Source organism: Pagrus major, chromosome 22, assembly GCF_040436345.1.
Source record: "Pagrus major chromosome 22, Pma_NU_1.0".
Classification (NCBI taxonomy): Eukaryota; Metazoa; Chordata; class Actinopteri; order Spariformes; family Sparidae; genus Pagrus; species Pagrus major.
In genome coordinates, this window is record NC_133236.1 from 29,585,925 (window position 1) to 29,605,712 (window position 19,788).

The following is a 19,788-nucleotide window of genomic DNA, read 5'->3' on the forward strand; positions in this document are numbered from 1 at the left end:
ACATCAGAATGAACCCAAAACAAAGAGATTTCTCTGTGATCTGACTCAATAAATGGATCAGAAGGACGCTGAAATAACAACAACAACTTGCAGTTCATCCCCATAAGAGATGTGAGTCTACATGGTGGGACAGAAAGGTGGGGAAAATGGTGCTCTGGGTAATTTTGAGAGATTTGTTCCTGCTGCTCAGCATAATAAAATAATAATCAGACGCTCCATATTAAAAACGAGCCTTTCTTACTCTCTCTGGGTTATTTCCAGTACCTGCTTGCACTTTGATTTGACTGATTGTCCTGTCCAAGTCAGTTTGTCATTGTGATGCCAACCCTTGGGTAAACAACCTCACTGATCTGTGTAAGACAGCCTGTCGTCATCTCACTGATTTGATTGGCAAAGTAAACCAAACCCAGAGCCATTTTGCATCTACTTTCGATGTTTAAGAACGATGTGATGAATACTTTTAAATGTCCAAACAAAACCTTTATCTTGTTTGTACTGTGCAATCTCTGATCCTGCACGGCGTAAGGTCACGATAACTTTTGTTACTACGAAACCTTAAAACCACGTGCAGGAAGTACAAGTTCACACACACACACACACACACACACACACACACACACACACACACACACACACACACACACACACACACACACACACAAAGTGCAACTCTATTCACTTTGAAAAGTCATCATATAAAATACATCCTTTTTGTCAATTACAACAATAAAACCATCATTACTTTACACACTACACATTCTAATACATATTTCTGCTGGTGTGAATTACCTGATGCTTCTGTGAGCGGAGCTTTGACAAGATCCAACTTAAAAATATGACATTAAACAAACGCTTTTGTCTGTCTTTCCCTCGCTCTTCATGATTGTTACACTGAACTTCAAATCCTTCATAAATTATAGCGTTGACAAAAGAAAAAAAAAAAAAGTGAAGCTGCTTGTTCGATTGGGTGGTTGTCGACTGACCAGAGGCCTCTGCAGAGATCATCATGTGTCGGTGAAGGACTGAGAAACACCGGAGGCACTAGATGATAAATTGTAGCCATCTGAAAAACAGCAACACAACAAAGTGATTCAGTGTCACATGATGGGATGATTGTGAACAAGCGAAACCAGATACAAGAAATTATTTGAATTGGTGATAATTGCAGCCATTTTGCCACACGGGTTGTTGATGCAGAGTTACAACTCAGAGGAACAGTTTTCCGGATGTGGCTGCCAGTAATTACAGTGGCACGATATGATGTGAACAGTGGCACTAGCCCTTTATTGTCATAGTTTAGTGTGCATGACAACATTAGCTATTTAACATTAACTATATAGCATAACTGTGATTTAATAAATAGAGCAGGGTGTAGCTGCAGCAGCGGAAGCTGCACTTTCAAACTGCATTTCTAGGACCCTAGTTTTTCACCACAACGCCACCTACTGAATTGGAGAAACCATTTTGGAGATAGACGGTAAGACGCACGTAGACGAGAGTTAGACGGACAACAAGTAAGTGTGAGTACTGAAAGTGAACAAAGTTTTATTCGATAGACGAACAAATGAAGACAGACGGATGACCATTCAAGTGGTAAGTAAAAGTAAAAAATTCTCTCTCAGAGTCGTTGAGACCTGATGGACTGGAGATTGGACCAGCTGACTTATAACTTCCGGTCACATTGTGTTCTCTTGAATTGTTCCTTGATATTATCTTTACACTATAAATAATGAATCAAAGTATTATTTAGGTGGAATCAACCTTATAATTATAACAAAAAGTGTTAAACTAGGGTCCTGAAAGTGCAGCCTCGGCTGAAAGGTGATCTTTTTACCATTTGGAGGTGCTCGATGTAAAACCAGGTGAACACCCCTTAAAATAAGACATTAAAATACTCCGGGTGTAGACGATGTCTCTACTGAAATGTCAATCCATGTAGGTAATCTTATTAATCTTATTAATCTTATTAATCTTATTCATATTTAGAAGTTTTGCCTTTAGGATTTAGTTTTCTTTCTTTTCTTAATTGTTGCCTTACCTCTTCCTCTTCTCAAGTTTCGGAAAAAGCCAAATCCACTTGATGATGAGTTTCCAGCACTGGTGCTCTAAAACATGAACAAAAGCAAAAACCACAGTATTGAGATTGTTTCGGGGGAAAAATAAATAAATAAAAAAATATATATGTTTAAGAAAACTGTGCTTACCCTTGTCCCACTCGAGGAAGTTTGTGACTTTATTGCTATCTCTGACCGCACCTGAAAAGTAAATTCTCAAAAATTAGCACATTGCTATGAAACTCAAACAACTTTCAGTGAAAAACTTTGATCCCTACCACCACTTTACTTTGACCATAGTAGCTCCCTGTCGGACAGCGAGTGATGAGAGCTAATATGCTCCCTGCAAAACGTCCTCCTGCAAACTGCTTTACTGTTTGTGTTTATTACAGGCGACCGTTCAACATTCAAGAAACCTTTTCAGGCGTGTCAATGCTTGTCAGTGGAATACACTTTGTAACATGCGTTTCATTTTATTACGCTTATTTGTCGAACTAATTTAACTTTTTGTTTTGTTTTGTTTTGACGTTTAGAATCATTCAAACTTTATTGTCAATCACATAGTGACAGAAAACATGACCTTCGGTTGGGGCTCGATCTGTCATGATCCTCATCGTGGCAGCCCTCCCTTCTCCCTTTTTATGTGTGTGTTGTCATTCCCTGTCTGTATTATTCCCCCTGTCTGTTCTGTGTGTGTGCGTGTGGGCGTGGTCGCCCTCCACAGGTAGCGCCAGGTGTTTCCACTCAGATAATCAACCTTCTGTAAAGACTCTGGATTCCCTCCTGCTCGCTGCCAGATCATTTCATCAGTACACGTGGTTGTTTGCTTCCTGGCTCCTCCGTGGTTTTGCTTTTGTATCCTGTTGTTAGCTTGTGTGGCTAATACTGCTGTGTTTTTCCTACCCTGCCTCAGACTGCTGGACTTGCCTTGTGTTCACCTGTTTGCTTCTGCCTGCCTGCTGCCTGCTCTCCTGTGTTTCCCCTCAGTGTGATGAGCTCGAGAGACGGACCTCACTGCGCCGTGCCGCGGCGCCGCCATTACCCCGTGGCAGACGCTACATCTAGACACTCACTCTCGCCCTCGCTGGAGACTTCACGAGCCACAGTTGGATCCTGGGACTACGCACCACCCCTCCCCCTTGCACTTGTGTTGCACATTTGAACACTAAAAACTTGTTATTTTCTGCTGAAACCTGTTGTTTGAGTCGTGCATTTGGGTCCAGATTCCATACAAAGCATAACACGATCAACATGAAAAACACATTCACACCCATGAAACTCACATAAAATTACACAAGTTAAGAGCACGTCTGCAAAGCTACATTAAAAGAGTCGTGTCTATTTCGCCTTGTTTAAAATGCATATTGTAGTTGGAATAAAATAGTTCTTGTAAGTTGTCTTTCTGGTCAGAGGAACCCCCTGAAACGGCTGCCTGAAGGGACCGTAACTTAAAGGTGGTGTTTTGACGTCAGTAGACAAGCTCAGCAGTATAAAGCTGTATTGCAATTTATACTTGTTTGTCTGTAGATGTTCATAAAGGTTGTACTAAATGCCCTGTTCAAGCATTGAGCGAGCACGTATTTCTGGTAGATGATCTTGTAACATGTTTGCAATTGTCAAGACAGAGGGGGAAACCTTCACTGGGACAAACGTTGTGGTAAAATTCTACTAAAATAAGTCTTCAGACTCAGGGACGGATTATTCAGTTATTTCCCTCGCATGTTTTCTTGCTCTGCCATTTTTTGGGAACACTTTGTGAGTTTGTTTGCAAATTGCTGCATGTTGTTTTTATTTAAGTCGTACACAGCATCCAGATTTCTTGGGAGTATGGATTGTAAATAAATGTAATGTAATGCCTATTTCTGTGAGCGCTTTTGTTTGTCAAATCAAGAGAAAATATCTTTATCTCAATCACAATGAATTTGTTTCATTAATCACGCTTTCTTGAGATTGATCACTTTCTGTCTGCTGTCCACAAGCAAGTTTAGGACGGACTTTCCCTTCATTCAAGTGGGCAGGTAATTAAAATTGAACAGTGAGACGTACGTACCTTTCTGTCGAACAGCGTTCCAAATACCAAAATAAAGAAACCCTTTAAAGAAGAAACACAGAGTAACATCAGCGTGTTAGAGAGCGTCAATGACAAAAGGCAAACTCCATATTCAAAGTCCACTGGATGACAGTAATATAAAGGATTTAAATAGAATAATAATGGTCTTACTTAGGGCTGTACTGATACTCTTTGACTTTTGAATCCAAAATTAGTGTTTGCATGCTGTGCAGCTTTTTGCAATGAAGTTTTGATCAGTCTCATCCTCAGTTTGTGAAGGAGACTCAACAATCATTTATCCATCCATCCCTCCTGAATCTCTTGAATTCCACCTTTAATGTAGTGGTCAGCAACATTCATATAACCACAGCAGCTGAATGTAATCAATTAAATCACTTTATTAAAAAACAAAGTGTTTTGTTTGAGGATTGTTTTCGGGCCTCGATGTCATAAAATATGACGACTACGTGACAACAGCAGCCCATTCTCACTCCCAGCGCATCAAATACAGCGGCCCTGTCGTCGGCGCTACGCTTCTGAGTTTAGCGCTGCGGTCGCTCCTCTGCTGCAGCGGCACAAACGGCGAGAAAAGTCGTTGGATGTGTCATTCACATGGTTCCCTATGCAGACTGGAGTTCACGTCTCGTTTGTGTCCAAGAGTAAAGAGTGATTCTTTTTTAAAGTTACGTCACATAAGTTAAGTTAAAGTAATAATCTCGAAGATTTCCATGTAAATAAATATCTGTTAAGTCACTATCTATCGTGACGCGTTCACCCGGCAGTGGTCGGTCGGCCAGAGAGAGCAGGCGGTTCGGAATAATTTAGCCTAATGTTAGACAACGAATAAGATTGTACATAATGTTATTTTTATAGCAACCAGTTACATGATGTGAGTTACAAGTTATGAGACTGAGTGCAGTTATTTAACCCAAAGTATAATCTTTTCCTAAACCTAACCAAGTAGTTTTATGTCCCTACACATAACGAAACTGTGACCATTTCACAAAGTTAATAACAGTACAGAAGCCATATTTATGAGCTTTATTTTGAGGCAGGCTTCACATTTTTCACTGGAGGTGTATGTAGAGTGTCACAGTTTGAAGCTTAAGGCCGCTGACCAAGCTGCCGTATTTGACAGGTTTGGAGTGAGAACGTGTGAATGTAAACCAATGACCTACAGCACAGCCCTGATAATAATACACGAAGACAAGTATTATTGTGTTTGTACCTGCAGTGAATTGAAGAACGCAAATGAAATATGTACTCCTTCGTTGTACGGGGGGGTCATGGTTCCGACTCCCAGAGCCCACGTTAATCCAAAAAAAGGTGTGAGGACGGCCAAACTCCTCAGAATAACCACCAGAACGTGCCTCTCGGCGGCTTGTGCAGCGTCTCCCACAGCCCTTCTCCTCAACATTTTGTATATCACCACCAGCAGGATTACAAAGTTTATCGCCACTATTAACAACGCAGGGATCACAAATGCCAGCAGAGCCATGGACTCATCCCAGTTGAGCCAGCATTCCCCGGTTTGTCGGATGTAAACTTGTCTGGGCTCAGTTACAGCTATAGTTATGATCGCAATTATGAGCGGTCCCCCGTAGCCTAGAACGAATCCAATAGCCAACATCGATTTTTTAGACAAACCCCCGTCGAAGACATTGACTGTGCGGTACAGCAACAGCAGAGCCGAGGCGAACATCCAGAAGAACAGGGCCAGGTAGAAAAAATGGATAAAAAAAGTGGCTGTAGAGCATGCCGCTCGGTTTTTCACCTCTTCATCTGTGATGGCCGCCCCAATAATAAACCAAATGTTTGCAATCAGGAGAGACACAGCGATGTTAACAACGGAAACGTGACGCAAATAAGATGTGTTGTTCTTCCTGATTTTCCTCCATATGACAGCTTCAATGATGAGGCATATGACCAGGGAGGCCATGGATATGCCAACTCCAATGTAGGTTATGATATCCAACACCGGGTTGTTTGGACTGAAGGGTGACATTAGGATGGAGAACGAGGTCAGGTGGTTGCAGTTGCAGGTGACAGTGTCGTTTACATTGAATTCCAACTCGCAGCCCTCGTCGTCCCATCCCCCGAGACCGCTGAAGAGACTGAAGTTCCAGAAAACACACTGAGGGTTTGTCAGAGTTGTGTTAATGACATCAAATGTGAACGAAACGTTGTTGATGGTGCTATTGGACCGAACGAGTACGACTCTCCCATTAATGACATTGGAGGTTGAATTGGCTTCGTCTCTTGCAGGGAGGATGTTGTCCATTGAGGCGAATGTTATCACAGTGATTGACTGTCGTCCTCCGTCAGACTCTTGCACGTCGATCCCCACTGAGGAATTAAAGTCAGCGTTGAAAGTTTCTGTGAATGCAGTTTTGTTCAAGAGAATAAAGGGTGTGTCAATGTCAAAAGAGTCATTCGTGAGGCTGCCTGTGATGTTTTCGAGAGACAGCAATAATGTTGAGCTGACACTTTCAGTTGTGGGGACGTTACTTCTTGTTGGAAGCATGTTACTGGTGTCATTGGAGTTTAGAAATACCCATGAATCCCTTGCATCATCTGTGGTGAGAACTCCTGCGGTTCGTAGGACATCCTAAATTAAAAGAAAAGAGGATATTAGATCATGTGAAATGTAGTGTGTATTGGACGTGTAAACTTCAGTGGATGAATTCACATACCTCCATTAAAACTCTATTTATTGGGCTTCCTAACAATGCTATATTGCTGAGTATTTCAACAATGGCAGTAATGGTTGCAGGGGATTCAACTATTTCCGCAGTGAAGTTCTCAGTGACGTCCCCGAGTTGGTCCAAGAACACCGGCAGTGAATTAACGTTCAAAGCCTGTGAGATTGTGAAGAAAAAACAAGCATTAGCGTCAGACGCTATCGAAAGTGTCAAATTCTGTATTCACTGAATACATTATTCTCTAGAGTTTTTGTTTGTAGGAAAATCTAACAAAAGTGTTATGTAAATAGAAGTACTGCTACAGAATCAGCAGGTGGTTAATTAAAGATCTAGACTAACTTTAACTATACTTCACTGGTAGTATATGAAGCTGGTTATGAGGCACACCTCTAAATGACCTACACAGAGTACGCAAACGAGATCATCAGTGACAAATTGGTTAATCTTGCTGCCGCTCACCGGGCTGGATTCTGACTTAACCGGGTTAAAGTGGTACGACACCGGCACCGGAGTCAGAGTCTGTTTCATAAACACTTAAATGTTCCTCATAGTCACTTTAAATAAGTATTAAGGTATATATTTTTTTTTTATGGCAGAGTGCTGAGGATGAATCGAGGAGCCTCATAGCCTTAACAAATAAGCTGCGCTGTCGTCTGGTCGTACGGCACCAAAACAAAGTTTACTTTATTTCACTATTGTCACCTTTTGTGCAAAGGGGTCACTAGAATCAACAAGTTGTGGTACATTTAACTTCTATTCTTACAATATGGTGCCAATGTCAACGTTCTCAACTAGAGGAAGGGTGAAAATAAGGCACAAATCACTAAATCCACCTCTCTGGATGGTTACATTTAGTGTTAGACAGGAAAAAATTGGGTCACCTCCGACTGATTAAGCAGGTCCTGAACCACTTGGAGAATGCAGCTGTCTCGTAGAACTTTCCATAGGCCACTTTCATTACAAAACGCAATTTGCTCTCCCACCTCGTTCTCCTCACAGGGACCTACAGCTTGGTCATTGACTTGTCCATCACCAAAGACAGGGTCGTCCTTACAGGCAAATTCTGGAGAGAAAGAAATAGTTTGTTTTTTAATTACAGGAAGAAATATCATGACCTGAAATGTATAAAAATGCTCCAATGTCTGGATAAATACGCACCCTCCGTGGATAACTCCAGTGCTATTTCTCTGCTAAACTGCCCAAAGTTCTTCACTTGACAAGTGAACTTCTTTTCTGTGCTCGTACAGTCGGAGCTTGAAATTTGTGCATTGAAACTTATGTCTGTACCTGAAACAGCTATAAAAACAACAACAACCTTCAACTTGGAAACGGGGGTCCAAATACTACATTTGTATATACATTATTTAAAATAGTTGTTTGAGAACTACATTGATATGTAAAAAGTTCCTAATAGCAGATTAGCTTCATGGTACTTGGTTTACCTGCTACGCCTTGAAACTCGACCTCGTAGGGACTGTTGACGCTGCACTGCAGTTCCACCTGTTGAGGTACACATTCCACTTTAATTCTGACTGGTTTCACTCGGATCACAGGTGTCTCTCTGAGAATGATTTCATTTCCTGCTCTCTGCCTAAACCTCAGTCCAGGTCGGGTCGTGTTGTTGTCTGTCAGCGTGCATTCATAAAGTCCTGAAATTAAAGGTGATCATGAGTTAACATCAAATCAATGTGAAGTCAGTTCTGCAAAATGATGTGGGGTTACGTCACTATCAGCTGCTTCTACAGCAAATATTTTGGGGTGGAAGAGTTGATTAAGGAGACTTGAGCAGTAGCCATACCTTTAAAGTCCAACTTTAATCATTGTTATTATTAATATTATTGTTATAATTATTATTATTATTATTATTATTATTATTATTATATCCCCTTCATATCTCCTTTTGCCTGAACAGTCCTGACAGCAGACACTGGAGCCGACATGGACAGCGTTTCACAAAGCTTCTTCTAATGTCACAGAATACTTGGACCCCAAACGCACCTAAAATGCTTGTACGAATTACTTGTCGACCAAAGAAGACCGTGAACATTATGTGGGGCTCTTGAAGACCGAGGAAGCCGAGCATTCTGTGACATTACAAGAAGCTTTGTGTCCATATCAGCTCGAGCGCAGACTGTCATTTAGGCAAAAAGGGGATATAAATCCTTCATCTTCAAGATGTTTATCTTGGTTGTATGTCACTATGGTGTTTTACATTCTGAAAAAAAATCAAACATACCGAATATGAGAGTGACAAAATTGAACATCTTGACAGCAACGTACTGGATCTATTTCTTACCATTGTCAGTGCTAAAAAAATTTGACACTGTCAGTTTTGCTTCTCCGTCCGCTGTTGAAAAGCTGTGTTCACTATCTTCTCGTATCAACACGTTGTTACGTCTCCACTCTGCGCGCCAGTCAACTAAATTGAGATTGTCCGGTGGAGGACCACATGTCACAGTCACTCTGTTTCCAATAAATACATCGGATGGCTCAACTCTTAAAAAATCTTTGCCTTTAAGAAAACAGACACAAGAGTCAGACAGTTATTATACAACAGTTCTGAACTAAATGATCACACATCTCACATCTAAAAAAAAAGCTTATCTACATTTTTTTTTTTAATTACAGAAAATGTTGTTTCTCTAAAAAAATATTCAAATATGTGTAAAACTGTCTTACTGTCATATAGTATGGGATATATTTCTCCCAGCTGCCTAAATATCCCTGTTTGAAATGCATTAATTTCGTCTTCATCAAAACTGGTTGCGCTTATAGAGTAGTCAGCGATGGTACTTCCACTCCTGTAACACAAAATCCCAATAAAATATCACAAACAGGTAATGTTGTCACAAATGTTCAGTCAGTGATAGACTTTGAAAGCAAGAAAACTTTTCTTGATGTTGAATTTGCTGTGCTTGCTACAGGACATAAACACTTTGGGGATTTTTTTGAAACAACTCGTAAATACATCAACATTCAACGGTGACGTTCTGTCGTAGAAAGCAGCCTTTCTAACTCATAAAGGGAGTGTACGCGCGTTCTGAACTCGCCTATGTAGGATCCTTTTACTGTCTGAACAACAAGATATTTGAATAGCAGGAAAAATTCAGCGCCTTCAACATTACACCGGCTTTTTGTTGGATTATGACAACTGTATTGGTCAGAAACTAGCAATGATACGTGAGCTGCGCTGCACCGATCGTAAGAGAGTCGTCGGAGTTAACTTTTTTAGGCTGCACGGTGGTTCCCAGGATTCTGATGCTGAGCCCTCTGTGGTTTATAGTTTCTAGATGAACAGATGGCTTAACTTGTTGCTTAAGTAAATGCTAACAGCTGCTAAGTGTACCAGGTCCCAACTGTGGCCAGTTTGACAACAAATCCAGCAAATCCAGTACCAAGGGGGTCTACTGAGTTTTTCTGATGGACAAATGCTTTAATGCTGCTTGTTGCAGCTGACAGTTACTACTGACTCAGTCCCAGGGTGCCAGGAGCCAAACCTGGCAAGGAAACCACCTTGATACTTCCCTGTCAAACTGACTCTGTCAGACTTTGCTCTTGGATGCTGTGTTGGTACGGCTCGGTTTATGCTTTGCCAGCACTCTTATCACAAAATTGCCTGTATTCACAGGAGCTCTGGGTTGGGCAGAATTGGCTACTTTGACATCTAGCTGCATGGCGAGATGCATAATTTACATTCGGCACAAATGCTATTGGCTACTGTAAACGTCAATCCATACTTGCGACAAGTTCCTCCCTACCTGACCGTTTTTACAGCATAACACTCCTCCCTCTGTTTCATGGGGACTTTAAAGGAAAAGTTAAGGGGTCACCAAAGTCATAAGGGAGTTATTTAACTAAATAAGGAAAACTTCGACCCACTGTCAGTGCTAGAGGATCACTGAGGTTAATGGGATTCATCGTCTGGGAACCCTGAATGTATGTGCAAAACTTCATGTCAATCTATCCAACAGTTGTTGACATATTGACTGACCAACACCGTCATCTCTACAGCGATGCTAGCAGCATGGCCAAAAATAATGCAAATAATTCTGATTTCCAATGTAGCGACTACACCCTCAAAATATGAGGCAAAGACATATTTGCTATCACTCTATTGTGCAAATAAGTTTAAATATCAAGTTAACAAATGTGAGTAAAGTCAAAAGAAAAGTCTGACGTACCTGAACCTGATTAAATTTGCCGTGCTTGGACCTGAGATGTGCTCCTTCGCTTGCTGGTTAATCTGTTTGAGGAAACAGGACCAAATATGGCAAATTCATTGCATCAACAGTGTGTGTGCTGTGTGACACAATAGTGTGAAAACAAAGTGAGACATCCAGACTTACAGCATTAAAAGTGTTTTGGTAAACCTCATCGGTTGGGTTATTGTATGACTCTCGAAAGTCTATGTCCAAGCTAAACGAGAAGTTCCTCTCTGCAACACAAACAGTTGTTATGCAATTTCATTTACAATTTCATGAGAGACACGTGATATCATTCATACATTTGATGTGTAATACCTTCTGTTATGAGGGGTTCTGTACTTGGCATTGTTGTCACTGGAGTGGTTGTTGTCATCGGTGGTGTTGTCGTCATCGGTGTGGTTGTGTTCATTGTTGTTGTCATCAGTGTTGTTGTTGTTGTCATCGGTGTGGTTGTTGTTGTCATCGGTGTTGTTGTTGTCATCATCGGTGTGGTTGTGTTCATTGTTGTATTTGTCATCAGTGTTGTTGTTGTCATCATCGGTGTGGTTGTGTTCATTGTTGTATTTGTCATCAGTGTTGTTGTTGTCATCATCGGTGTGGTTGTGTTCATTGTTGTTGTTTTCGTCATCGGTGTGGTCGTTGTCATCATCGGTGTGGTCGTGTTCATTGTTGTATTTGTCATCGGTGTTGTTGTTGTCGTCATCGGTGTGGTCGTGTTCATTGTTGTATTTGTCATCGGTGTTGTTGTTGTTGTCATCGGTGTGGTCGTGTTCATTGTTGTATTTGTCATCGGTGTTGTTGTTGTTGTCATCGGTGTGGTCGTGTTCATTGTTGTATTTGTCATCGGTGTTGTTGTTGTCGTCATCGGTGTGGTCGTGTTCATTGTTGTATTTGTCATCGGTGTTGTTGTTGTTGTCATCGGTGTGGTCGTGTTCATTGTTGTATTTGTCATCGGTGTTGTTGTTGTCGTCATCGGTGTGGTCGTGTTCATTGTTGTATTTGTCATCGGTGTTGTTGTTGTTGTCATCGTTGTGGTCGTGTTCATTGTTGTATTTGTCATCGGTGTTGTTGTTGTCGTCATCGGTGTTGTTGTCGTCCCTGATGTAGAAAAGTAGAATCAATAAATGCTCTTTTAGATCAATATTATTTTTCACTTTCCACCGAGCGTTTTCCACGACAAGACTCTGATCAACTATATCCACACAAAACAAAGAGATGAGGCCTTGAGTGACAACTGTGGATCAACATTGGAGATAGTGTCTGTAAATGTCCTTCACCTCTCTTCGCTCTTCATCTTTATTATTTTCTACATTTTATGAGTCATACATTCTGTTGTTGTTGTTGTTGTCAGTGGTGTTGTTGTTGTTGTCAGTGGTGTTGTTGTTTTTGTTGTTGTTGTCAGTGGTGTTGTTGAATGCATCTCTGTGCAACACAAATGAAATAAGGTAACAAGAAAGCAAGTGATGGGTCTTACCTGTGGTGAAATTTAAGCCCACTACTCTTAAAGACTGAGTGATGGAGAAGGGCAACGGGAAACCGTTCACAGTTTGCCTGAATAGATCAATGAAACCTGATGGCACACTGGAGACAGGAACACGCAGCTCAAGGACTAAGTCAATGTCCACCGGGTCTGTGGAGCAGAACCAGAGAAAACCATCACACATTCTGTCAGCAGCACGAACAACAATATCATGAAGAATTATCTTGCTCTGAGTGTTGCTGATGTTTAGTTTTCATCAAACCTCTGAGGTAACCTGAACTGAAACTTTACAGGATTTGTGCCATTTGTTACGAGCCTACAGGCAAATATTTGTACTTGCAAACCGTTTCAATATGCGTGTAGTTACCACAGATACAGCAGATGCAATTTTATTGATTTTACAGAGTCAATAGAAATCATCAGAAACACACACACGGATGCTCTGTGTACACTTATCTATATTTTATGTGTCTTACCGCTCGGTGGTGTTGTTGTTGTTGTTGTCAGTGGTGTTGGTGTTGTTGTCAGTAGTGTTGTTGTTGTTGTCAGTGGTGTTGTTGTTTTTGTTGTTGTTGTCAGTGGTGTTGTTGAATGCATCTCTGTGCAACACTTGGTATCAATAAATGCTCTTTTTCATTCATTTATTTTCTCCCACAACTGTGTTCAATGACTTCAGACTCTGACCAACTACAAACGTGTCCCATACCTGGAGTTGTGGGCGGACATGGAATCACATCTGTGGAGCAACATTGGAGATTAAATGATTACACCATGTTTGTCTGCTGCTAGTTACTAATCACAATGCATAAACATCATCATCATCACTTTACACGTGACTCCATGTTTAACAGACAACTTAACATAACACAACCATGTTTATGTCAACATCTGCAGGACAGCCATGCAGATACAGTCGGTGTTGATTCGGTGACCTTTTGCATAACTTTTACTGAAACAGCCACAACATAACAACGCTTACCTGTGATTGGTTCACAGAACTGTCCATCAGAAGGAAGTCCATTTATGCACCCGCAGGTTGGTCTAGTGGCGTTGCTGCACACGCCGAAGCTGTTACACGTGTCACATGACCAAGCAAAGTGCTCCTCACACTCACACTGCAGTCCTCCTCCAGTGGAGTTTGGGGAGCACCCTGTGACAGAAAGTTCAGCCGGAGGTTTTGAAATCAGAACATATTTGATAATGAGGCATTTAATGAGCCATACAAATGAAATAAGGTAACAAGAAAGCAAGTGATGGGTCTTACCTGTGGTGAAATTTAAGCCCACTACTCTTAAAGACTGAGTGATGGAGAAGGGCAACGGGAAACCGTTCACAGTTTGCCTGAATAGATCAATGAAACCTGATGGTGCACTGGAGACAGGAACACGCAGCTCAAGGACTAAGTCAATGTCCACCGGGTCTGTGGAGCAGAACCAGAGAAAACCATCACACATTCTGTCAGCAGCACGAACAACAATATCATGAAGAATTATCTTGCTCTGAGTGTTGCTGATGTTTAGTTTTCATCAAACCTCTGAGGTAACCTGAACTGAAACTTTACAGGATTTGTGCCATTTGTTACGAGCCTACAGGCAAATATTTGTACTTGCAAACCGTTTCAATATGCGTGTAGTTACCACAGATACAGCAGATGCAATTTTATTGATTTTACAGAGTCAATAGAAATCATCAGAAACACACACACGGATGCTCTGTGTACACTTGTCTATATTTTATGTGTCTTACCGCTCGGTGGTGTTGTTGTTGTTGTTGTCAGTGGTGTTGTTGTTGTCAGTGGTGTTGTTGTTTTTGTTGTTGTTGTCAGTGGTGTTGGTGTTGTTGTCAGTGGTGTTGTTGTTGTCAGTGGTGTTGTTGTTTTTGTTGTTGTTGTCAGTGGTGTTGTTGAATGCATCTCTGTGCAACACTTGGTATCAATAAATGCTCTTTTTCATTCATTTATTTTCTCCCACAACTGTGTTCAATGACTTCAGACTCTGACCAACTACAAATGTGTCCCATACCTGGAGTTGTGGGCGGACATGGAATCACATCTGTGGAGCAACATTGGAGATTAAATGATTACACCATGTTTGTCTGCTGCTAGTTACTAATCACAATGCATAAACATCATCATCATCACTTTACACGTGACTCCATGTTTAACAGACAACTTAACATAACACAACCATGTTTATGTCAACATCTGCAGGACAGCCATGCAGATACAGTCGGTGTTGATTCGGTGACCTTTTGCATAACTTTTACTGAAACAGCCACAACATAACAACGCTTACCTGTGATTGGTTCACAGAACTGTCCATCAGAAGGAAGTCCATTTATGCACCCGCAGGTTGGTCCAGTGGCGTTGCTGCACACGCCGAAGCTGTTACACGTGTCACATGACCAAGCAAAGTGCTCCTCACACTCACACTGCAGTCCTCCTCCAGTGGAGTTTGGGGAGCACCCTGTGACAGAAAGTTCAGCCGGAGGTTTTGAAATCAGAACATATTTGATAATGAGGCATTTAATGAGCCATACAAATGAAATAAGGTAACAAGAAAGCAAGTGATGGGTCTTACCTGTGGTGAAATTTAAGCCCACTACTCTTAAAGACTGAGTGATGGAGAAGGGCAACGGGAAACCGTTCACAGTTTGCCTGAATAGATCAATGAAACCTGATGGCGCACTGGAGACAGGAACACGCAGGTCAAGGACTAAGTCAATGTCCACCGGGTCTGTGGAGCAGAACCAGAGAAAAACCATCACACATGTTATCACTACAAACTGTTTAGGTATCAAATCTCCATTTTTTCATTGTTTCTGTCATTTGTGTTTGCCTAGAATACATTAATCTTGTTAGGATGCCTCCTACATTTCTCTACATTTTATGTGTCATACTGTTTGGTGGTGTAGGTGATGGTGTTGGCTCTGCAAAAAGACAAAACAACATCAAAACAAAAATCAAGTTAGCAGCCCTTATAGTATCACAATACTAATGTTAAATGTTTGTCCAGGCCTCAGATGAAAAAACATTTTCTAAATGGTGTTTGTTTCTAAATGTATTGGGGAGATCCAATGAGACAAGGGTAGAAAAATACAGCAGCTCGCTACACTGCACAGTACCATAATGAACTGCAGACGGCAAGTTGTTTAAAAAAGGCCGAAGACATTTGAACTGAAACTTCAGCAGACAGCTGAACACCTTGGGCATGAACAGTAACAGTATTCCTGCACATGCTGTTGGGCAGTTATACCCAAAGTATGGTCGCCAGTGTAAACGACACCTATGACCTGTATTTTACACTCCAACTGAACACTCTTGTTCTTCCATGCAAAGTGAAAATACATTTTTCTCATTCAAGATGTGGCTTTTAGGACATGGAGCAGAACCATCGTAATCTTTACAATCAAACCTGAGTAGAGATTTTATCCGTCTGAATGCGACAAATTCTTCACCTCACTGAGACAACTATGTGATTACAGTTCATTTAGTTGTTGTAGACGAACATGAGGAAGTGTAACCTTTTTCTGTCACAGGTGGTTACTCGAATCAGGAAAGTAAAAACCAGTGTGCCCATCACGCAGAGCAGCTTCTCATTAAAACAAAATACATTTAAAAGCATAAGTCATCAGCCCAATACAACCACAAACAGAGCATTTAGCACCATCTGCTGGCCAAAACAGGCAATTACCCTAAAATCCAAAAGTTGATAGAAGACTGCAAACATTTACCCAAATGTTCTTCAGTTATGGTCCTCCTCATTTTAAATGAGTCTTCTCACAGCGTAGGGAACAATTTATGACTAACAAGTGTATAAACAACACTTATAAACAACCTTGTTTTTTAAAAAAAAATCAAATTGTTAATAATGGATTAATGTGTGATCTGTATTTTAATGTTGTTTGTTCAGCTACAACCAGGCATAATATTTTATAACCTGATATGTAAAATCTGTATCTGCAAGTAACTATAGCTGCAGAATGACTGTGGTGGAGTAATACGTAGAATTTCCTTCCTTTAAATTGAACTTATGTAAATGTAGTCTCAGTTAAACGCTTCTGCTTGACCTACGTAAGCAAAGAAGACTATCAGTGAAAAGCTATTTCTGTATAATTAAAACGTATTAATGGAAGATTACGACTTATCCGGATAAAGACTGTAAATATTTTTATGGCTGACAATGAATTAAGAAGCATCACAGCCTGCGGACAGAAGCTGCTCTGTCGTCTGGTGGCACGGCACAAAAAACAAAGTAAACTCTGCTTCACCATTATCACCTTTTTGTGCAGAGGGGCCACCAGCATCAATACAAAAGTTCCTTGTAGAAGCTTTGAGTAAAAGTAGAAATCCACAATAAATTACTGTGGATTTCACAGTAGAATATCGTGTATTCAGCCAAAAATGACAGTACATACATAAACTGATCAGACCCAACATTAAACCCACTGACAGGTGACGTGAATAACATGGATCATCTCATCACAACGCGATGATCAATGTTGTGGACCAAGTGCACCCCCTCATCACAACAACACTACCTGATGGCAGTGGCCCCCCAGCAGGACAATGTGCCCGGACACACACACACACTGCTCAGGAACAGCTCGAGGAGCACAATAAAGGGCCCGAGGTGTTGACCGGGCCTCCAAATTCCCCAGATCCCAATCTGATCGAGCATCTGTAAGACGTGCTGGAGCAGGTCTGATCCATGGAGGCACCACCCCCCAACATACAGGACCAGAGGATCCACTATAAAACGCCCTGGTGCCAGACACCACAGGACCCTCAGAGGGCTGAAGTCCATGTCTTGACAGGTCAGAGCTGTTTTGGCTGCACAAGGGGAACCTTCACAGTATTAGGCAGGTGGTCATAATGTTACGCCTGATCGGTGTGTGTCCTGTATATGATTACAGTCACCAACAATGTACTGTATAATATTACAGTATAGTATTACAGTTTTACAGTGAGTTAATTGTCCACAGCTGCCAGTTAGTAACTGTGAAATTCACGGCTACATTTCTTCCTGTGAACCCACAGGGGGTTAAGTTACTGCATAACAATGCACTGTATTCAACAGGCTCAGTATGTTTGTTTTTTTATCTTCATCCGTAACTTAACAAGAATTATTACTCCACTACGCTAAATGTAGTGGAGTAAAAAGTGCAGTATTTTTCTGTTGCTCAAATAAAATACCTCAGATGCACCTCAGTGAACATTAACAGGAAGGTTTTTTCCCCAGATGACGCACATCTCAGTGTGCGCTCATATGTAATGAGTGGGACCTCGGCTCTGTTGGTTGTACTGGGTGGTACCTGGTTGACTGGTGTTCGGCTGGCAGTACTGGCCATCAGCTGGAAGTGCATTGATGCATCCGCACGTGTCACCGATGATGGCGTCACAGGCTCCGTGGGTAATGCAGCTGTTATACGACCAAGCAAAGCCCTGCTCACATCTGCACTGGTATCCAGTCATATTTAATGAACACACTACGTGAAGGGGACAGAAGGACACAGCATCATTATCATTTAATGACATGTTTACTGGTATGGTCAGAATATTTTTAAAGCTGCTACAAGGAACTTTCATTTTTTTGTAGATACTGGCGGCCCCTGTGGACAAAAGAGGTACTACCACCTTCTGTCGTACAGATCTTGATCTGGATTTGGCACTGTTTCATAACCAGTTAAAAGTTCCTTGTAAGTTCCTTTAATTTTGTTTCCCCATTGTTTACCTTTGGCAAAGAATGGGGAAACAAAATTAAAAGGTTGGAATTACCTGTTGTGGTGTCAATGCTGGTGATTTCAACAGTGCTGTTGATCTGTAACGGCAGACTGAGTGTGTTCAAGAGCGTTTGGAGACGCTCCAGGTCCGAGAGTTCAACAACCGCTTGGAGTTCATAATCAGAGGAATTTGAGGTAGCTGGGAAGACATCAAACAGTATCCACGTTTACTTTATACTAAAGTGACACGAGAACTATAGATTCATTATATCTTTGCACTGTTGAGAACACTTGATGCTTTCTGTTGATACTATCAAAATGTGACTCACTTGCTCTTTTTTCTCGGGCCTGAATGTGTGATGCTTTCACACCCGTCAAATCCTGACAGAAGAAAAATCATTTCCATCTGATCACTTACTGTAACTAAATATGTTATGTTAAATTGTGCATCCTTGAGTATTGCCACTAATACTAAATTCTTATTAATGAATTTTTTACTCTTACCTCAAGGAGTACACTCTGAAACTGGCTGAAGTCCTGAGTCTGCAGAATGTAGTATATGACCAGAAGCAATGCCGCACATCCAGCTGCCTTTGGTAATGTCATCCCGACTACAGAGAACACAAGCAACACAGTGACTCCTAAGTGCTGAATCAGTCAGTATACATTTATTCCTTGTGGGATAAGCTGATAGCTGACGGCAGCGTAGATGTTTGAAATGACAAGGTGTTTAATACCAACATGTTCTCACTTCCACCTCGTCAAATGCTCTACTGTTACAGCGTACAGCATTCAGGCGACCTGATCTAGAGCGGGTCACTCTACCTCCTGCCGACGAGAAACAATCTGTTTATTCTGATTAACATGGCATTTGGTTTTGTTTTCTGTTCCCACAAGCTGCAATCTGTGTCGATCTCTCTATAGCTTCCTCCTCCTCCTCCTCCTCCTCCTCTCTTTTCATTCAGGCTCCCTTCTGATGGACCACAGGCCCCGGGGCCCATCTACCTCTCCTGCTGCCTCACATATCGATGCATTTGGATCGTCATACCCTGGCCTCCGCTCTCCTCTGTTTCACTATCTCCTTATATCTGTATTTCTGTAAAATGTGATGCCTCTTCACTCTGATCTCTCTGTTAATTACTGCTAATTATCTTGTGTGGCCTGCCCTCTCCCAGGTCAAATTGTGATTTGGTTGTTCTGTACATGCGACACCTGTTGCACCTATGGCTGTTAGTCAAGTGTGATACAGCCCAACGTTTTGGCCGTTGGTAAACAGAAAGTTTATTGTCACTATGGATTCAGTGTGACATTTTAGCCTATATTTAATATATAAAAAAGAGAGAATTTCATGCAGGTGGAACAGTCCAAGTGCCCGCAGTACCCACACTGCTATCGATGAATTACTTTGAAAGAAAACATAAAGGGTAATTCCTCCAATTTTACACATTGGCGTTTGTTTACAGGTCTCAGGGAGAACGACTGTATGTGTGACACAAGCAGTGAAAAGCCTTTTGCGACTCCAGAGGAAGCTGCATGTAATCTGATAAATTGCCTCCAGTTATGTCACTCAGTGGCT

At 41.4% G+C, this 19,788-nt stretch overlaps 1 protein-coding gene and 1 long non-coding RNA gene across 2 annotated transcripts; both read right to left on the minus strand.

Annotated features, from left to right (window-relative positions):
• Positions 1–641: 641 nt before the first annotated feature.
• Positions 642–18,818, minus strand: LOC141017745 (adhesion G protein-coupled receptor F5-like). Its single transcript, XM_073492476.1, has 22 exons — positions 18,717–18,818; positions 18,542–18,593; positions 18,268–18,411; positions 17,805–17,978; positions 15,071–15,226; positions 14,786–14,956; positions 14,513–14,542; positions 13,756–13,911; positions 13,546–13,641; positions 11,153–11,241; positions 10,988–11,049; positions 9,486–9,607; positions 9,103–9,318; positions 8,249–8,455; positions 7,965–8,102; positions 7,688–7,869; positions 6,798–6,962; positions 5,333–6,712; positions 4,105–4,146; positions 2,205–2,255; positions 2,039–2,105; positions 642–1,063 (listed from the first exon to the last, which is right to left on the minus strand). Exons 1-22 carry the CDS (start codon positions 18,816–18,818, stop codon positions 1,005–1,007), a joined length of 3,861 nt encoding a protein of 1,286 aa, XP_073348577.1. The 3' UTR covers positions 642–1,004.
• On the minus strand, positions 12,492–13,508 carry LOC141017543 (uncharacterized). Its single transcript, XR_012180657.1, has 3 exons — positions 13,471–13,508; positions 13,198–13,227; positions 12,492–12,641 (listed from the first exon to the last, which is right to left on the minus strand). It is a non-coding gene; the product is annotated as an uncharacterized lncRNA (long non-coding RNA).
• Positions 18,819–19,788: the final 970 nt, after the last annotated feature.